Source organism: Sardina pilchardus, chromosome 21 (genome assembly GCF_963854185.1).
Source record: "Sardina pilchardus chromosome 21, fSarPil1.1, whole genome shotgun sequence".
Lineage (NCBI taxonomy): Eukaryota > Metazoa > Chordata > Actinopteri > Clupeiformes > Clupeidae > Sardina > Sardina pilchardus.
The window spans coordinates 16,168,850-16,174,849 of NC_085014.1; the positions used below are offsets into that span (position 1 = coordinate 16,168,850).

The 6,000-nt window shown below is 45.1% G+C and overlaps 1 protein-coding gene across 1 annotated transcript; it reads right to left on the reverse strand.

The window, feature by feature from the left end:
• Nucleotides 1-510: 510 nt before the first annotated feature.
• Nucleotides 511-4,925, reverse strand: LOC134068562 (syncytin-1-like). Its single transcript, XM_062524246.1, has 2 exons — nucleotides 4,514-4,925; nucleotides 511-2,716 (listed from the first exon to the last, which is right to left on the reverse strand). Exon 2 carries the CDS (start codon nucleotides 1,681-1,683, stop codon nucleotides 511-513), a length of 1,173 nt encoding a protein of 390 aa, XP_062380230.1. The 5' UTR covers nucleotides 1,684-2,716; nucleotides 4,514-4,925.
• Nucleotides 4,926-6,000: the final 1,075 nt, after the last annotated feature.

Here is a 6,000-nt window from a genome sequence, read left to right on the forward strand (position 1 = left end):
AACAGCAAGGATAGATAATCATACAACAACAGTGGAAAACTTCAGGAGACACTCAGTCTACTTTAACCCGTGGTTGTTGACGTGAACGCGCCCCTGACGCATTATGTTATCCATGTTTAGGAACAGTGCAGATATCATAGACATACAGGGTCATTAGAATCATTCTTTTAGTATGTCAAAGTGACCCACTAGTGAGAAAGACAAAGCTTTAAATCACACATTGGAATATGGGCCTAATGCAGACATTAAACCACATATTTAGAATATTAAACTGAATGATCAATTCCATTTTCTCTCAGTCCCCCTTTTGCAGCCTTATTGGCTGGAACATTCATTAAATACCACCACTAGGAAATACACAAAATATATATATGATTATACAATTGTTTCATCCAAGTTACTCAGATCCAAATAAGCAGGTACATAACTAGGTTCATGACTAGTTTCAACAGATTTCTTAATTAACCGTGAAAAACACCTGCATATGACTGGTGTACAATAACAACTACCCTAAATCAAACAGCAAATCAACAAGATAATCACAACAAGAGCTAATAAGCCAAAAAGAATATATTTGGTCCATCCCCTTAAACTATTCAGAAAGTCATCTATATCATTTTGCCAAGAGGTTGGAATAATTCCATTATTCTTATGGATCTCCTCCTCAGATTGGTGTATCACCCTTTTCAGATTATCAACCGATTTAGAGGCATCAGAAATATAGACGCAACACTCTTTACGTCGCAGAACTCTGCATAAACCTCCACGTGATGCATAGAGAAGATCCATGCCCATGCGATTTTCAAGTGATACTCCCCGAATCTGGGTGACCTCAACCTGTATATTCCGGATAGCTTTAAGAGTTTCATTTTCTGTTTTCTCATAGGCATCCCTAAGTCCCTTAACATCCTTCTGTAGGTCACGTACACCAAGTGGAGCAAAGAGGACTCCTAACCATTCCTCAGTCTCCCCTATATCGCGTTTACGCTTAGGTGAGTCATCAGGAGCTGATTCCACCTCCTTCTTAGAGACGACTCGTGACGGAGGGACCAGGTGGGCTAAATAGCAGACCCCGGAGGCGTCTGCCGGAATGGCAGCATAGGCAGTGTTACCACATGCAAATGCAGACCACTTTGGTGCAGCTAAGGGTGTTTTGAGTTTTTCCGCAGGGATGAGTTTATCACATTCTGAATTTCCTAACTTCAGTCCCGTACCCTTAAAGGACAGGCAAACTCGTGAGGTTACAGAAATAGCTGAAATAGGTGCAATAGCTCTTGGGTCATTATTCTCTGGACATTTAGATTGAGGGGGGTTAATGCACTTAGAACCACATGTGTAAGATGTGAGCTTACTCATTCGTGTTCCAGATGGAGTGACAATCTCTCTGGACTGCCAATCACACTGCCAAGACCCTGTGGATGTGTTGTAAATAAAAGTACCTACAAAATCATTAGTCAAGAGTCCAGGAGCTGGATACTTCTTGTGGGTCCAACTGTTCAATCTCATTGCATCACTGGAATCAATAGGAGCTAAATTGCTAGGGTGACCACTAGAGATTACCTGGGCAGGTGGTGGGACAGCAGCCTTTGTGTCCGGAATGGCCAGAAGGGCCATTTTAGCCCTAGCCTTCTTCTTCATAGGTATCTTGGTTGGTGAAGCTTTTACTTCACACTTTTCTGGCATAAGGCGTGTATGGCACTGTATACCTGGCTTAATATTCTTATAGATATAATCAGGAACATCACAAGGAGTATGTCTTGCACTGGGTGCATTATATCCCTATAGCACCAGAATGGAGTATGGACATTACTACCAAAGGGGAAATGAACTGACACGTGACCTATATCGTTAGAAAAGGTCACAGCATATTCTGTTTCACTAATGCGCACATATCCCCCTGTACAATCCAAAATATAGATAGAGCAATCCAGAGGCAGGCACTGCCCTGCCGTACAATTGAACTGGATCATATCATCTGGCCAGAGCCCATGTCCTGAAGGAAAGAAGGTTAGCAAGCAAAACAGCACAGTAATCAACATTTTTTTTTTTTTCCTTCTTCTTATCAGTGTAGCTTCTTTATCTGAAAATGTCCTTCATGCAACAGATTGATCTGAAAAACGTCCAAAAACAGAGTGCAAGCTACGGTATGTGAGGTGGCAAAACAGCCTTTGCGACTGGCCACTGTGTGTGTGTGCTATCAGTGTGGGGTCAACACCCTTGTTGTTGTCGCCATAACCAAAATCCTCTTCACCAGAGACAGTTCTTCTCAATTGTAGTGGCAAATCCTCTTCTGTTTCTTTTTTTTTTTTTTTTCTAATCTGAGGGTTGGGTGGACTTCCCTTCCCCCTTTCAGACTCTGTGGAGGGCGTTTTCTACCCCGTTGGTACCACAGGTCTGCTATACTAGAAGAAGTCGATCCAATTTCATTGAGAAAATGTAGGAATGCATCCCCTGTTGTAAGTGTGGAGCAACCGCCAACACCGGTGTTCACCGTTGAAGTGTATCCCCCTTGATGTGCCTGCTTCTGTAGACAGGCTGTCCTCAAGGGCGTGTGTAGCCGGGTCTATCCCACTTGTTTGAGTGCGATGTGGGAACGTTGGCAATACACCTCCAAAAGGTGTGCCGGGACAGGGCTGTGGCCTGTCCAGGACAGGAAAGTGTGGTGATGTGCAGAAGAGGTTGTTCCAACCTCTCCCTTTTGCCAGCTTTCTGAAATCTGTAACACACTTTAAATTCAGTTATGCATATGGTTTTACTTGTGACAAGTGCACCCATCGATGCCTTCCGTTACCTAGAGAGAGGAAGCAAGAGGTGTCAGTCAACATAATAATCTCATATGGTCCCTTCCATCCAGGTTCAAGCGGCCCTTTTGAATCAAATCTTTTCAGCATGACCTTGTGGCCTTCTTGAAAAACTCTGCGCCCTGTGGCAATCTCCAGGCCATCTTTTCTATCCTGTCTAATTCTTGCCAGTAATTGTTTATCACGCAGTAGTTTTGAGAGGTCCTGACAATACGCTTCCAACACAATCCTGTGGCTGTCCTTTCCCACCTCAGCAGTGAGGATAGGATCGTGTGGTAGGGTAAGATTTCTTCCAAACATCAATTCGGCCGGGCTGAGGCCTGTGGTTCTGTTTGGAGTGTTATGTTGTATCAGTAATACAACAGGTAAATGGGCTGTCCATTTACCTCCATATTGCTCCAGACGGGCCCTTAAGCCAGTCTTAAGCACACGGTTGTGGCTCTCAACATAGCCGGAACTCTGAGGACGGTAGGGAATATGAAGTTTTTGTTTTATTCCCAAATTCTTCAAGACAGTTGTTAAAACCTTTCCCGTAAAATGTGAGCCTTTGTCACTGTCAATCTGCAGGGGAAATCCCCAACGAGGCAGAATCTGTGTGTAAAGTATTTTTGCAACAGTGTCTGCCGTAGCCTTACGGCATGGAAAACCTTCAACCCAACGGCTGAATCTGTCGATGCAGACCAACAAGTATTCATAACCCTCTGACTTTGGCAGCGGACCAACAAAATCAATTTGTATGTGAGTAAATGGTTTGTGAGGTCTCTCATCATGTCCCATTATCAGTTTGTTTTTGTGTGTGTATGGCGCCGTCTTAGCACAGCTGATACAAGTTTTCACAACTTGTTCCATCTCCAACATCAAATTAAAAACATACCAGTGTACCTTAATCAATGCGCAAGTTGTAGATACTCCTGTATGAGCCAATTGGTGGTAATCTCGTAAAATAAGTGGCACCAGTGGGGGTGGCATGACAACCTTCTCATCCTTCATCCACAATCCCTGTTCTGAGAAACAGCAGTCTGCAGACATCATTTGGTCAAGATATTCATTTGTACTTGGATAAGCTTTCTGTAAATCAGACAGGTCTATCAACTCTGTACATGAAAATGTTGCTATCTGCGGTGCCTGTGTGTTAAGTTCATTATCATTAGTTTGTCTAACACCGTTTTCACTTATTCTCCCCCTTTTGTGATCTGAAGCAGCTGCCTTTGCAGCTCTGTCGGCCAGATCATTACCTTGTGCCAATGTGTCCTCGACTTGCACACTGTGTCCTGTAACCTTGATAACAGAACACTTAGAGGGAGTTAAGAGTGTTAGAGCATCAAAAAGTTTCATAATTTCAGCCTTATGGGCAATCGGTGCACCGGCTGCAGTAGTGTAATTGCGGCTTTTCCAGACTGGACCCCAGGTATGGGTCGCATGGTATGCATAGGCAGAGTCAGTGTAACAATTAACCGGAATGTCCGACTGTGCAGCTATTTTTAAAGCATTAGACAAGGCAACCAGTTCTGCCACCTGTGCACCACCCCTTTCCAGGGCCCCCACCCGCAGAACTTTATCCCCCTCAACAACAGCCCATCCCGTCAGTCTCTCACCATCACGCATGTATGAGCTGCCATCAACAAAAATGTCCCTGCCACCGGGTATGGGCTCCGTGCCCACGTGTGCCTCGGCTTGGTTCATCATAATGTAGTCACAATCATGTGGCTCACCTTCAGCATGGTTCAGTGCGTTCCCAAAGATGAGGGCATCCTCGGTCTGAACGGACACTCTGGGATCAAACAGGCTGGTCTCCCATCTACCTCTCCGTTGCGCAGAGATAGTCTTTATGGTGCTTTCACCCAGCAGCTTCACAAACCTGTGCTGTGTGTGAAGAATTACTGGAGCAAAACCTGTGTAGAGTTCAGAGGCCTTCAAGGCCCAATCAAAACAATCCAGAGTCTGTACACATGCAGGCTGACCTTGCAGAGCAGGGGGTGTTTTGCAAGAGAAGTATCCTATCGGTCTGTAGGGCTTCTGGCTTTGTTGATTTGTTTGGCAGAGAACTGAGGAATAGAATGTATCAGAGGGCATAGCCCACAAGTGGAATGGCTTACCAGGGTCAGGATGCGCCAACACAGGTGAAGAAGCCATTGCCTGCTTTAATAAAGTGAATGCCTCATCCGCCTCTGCAGACCATTCGATCTGGGCACGGCCAGGGTGTCCACCTTTCAACAGGTCAACTAGTGGGCGTGAAATGTCAGCAAAATCAGGAATGTGTAATCTGACATAGTTAAACATACCCATTATTTCGCGGACCCCGCTGATTGTGTTTGGTCTTGGGAGAGCCAGGATTGCCTTCACTCTCTCTGGAATCACCCGGCGGCCAGAGTTCCCAACTCTCTGTCCCATGTATGTCACTTCTGGTAAAGCACACTGCGCCTTTTTGGGATTCAGTAGTATTCCTTGGTCCTGCAAAACTTGGCACAATTGAGTCAGTTCTGACAAGTGTTTGTCAGGGGAGGTACTACATAATAGAATATCGTCACAATAATTGAGGAGGAGTGATGAGGAGGTTAAGTCAGCCCGCACAGGTGCTAGCACCTGTGCCAATACCTGGTGAAAAATTGAGGGGCTGTCTACATACCCTTGTGGTAACCTTCGGAAGGTGTATTGGTGGCTGTCACAAGTAAATGCAAATCTGGGTTGGTCTCTTTCATCAATTGGAATGCTGAAAAACCCATTACAGACATCCAGGGCAGAAAACATAGTGAATGAAGGGTTTAATTGAGACAACAGAGTGGCCGGGTTAGCCACTATAGCATGCCTGGGAGGTGTGACCTTGTTTAATGCTGTGTAATCAACAGTCAATCGCCACGACCCATCTGGTCGTGGAACTGGCCACAAAGGGGAATTTGTAGGCGAGGTGCATCTTTTAATTACACCTTCAACTTCCAATTGTTCAACAATTTCCTTCACTCCCTTTTCTGCAGCTCGCTTCAGAGGATACTGCCTGACTGGTTTGTGCATTGGCCCTGAAACTCGTACTGGTGTGATTGGTATGCACCCTACCGCATGCTTATCAGTGGTCCAAAGCCTTGGAAACAGAGTTATGAGTAGCTTAAGAACAGGGTTGGTTTGTAAATGGCTTTCTTTTAGGGCAGCTATTCCTTTATGTCTGTCTGTGATAATAGGAACTGGAGATGCAAACCGTGCTCCA

Coding starts and splice junctions, on each gene's coding strand:
- LOC134068562 (XM_062524246.1), bottom strand. CDS start 1,683: ATGCCAGAAAAGTGTGAAGTAAAAGCTTCACCAACCAAGATACCTATG.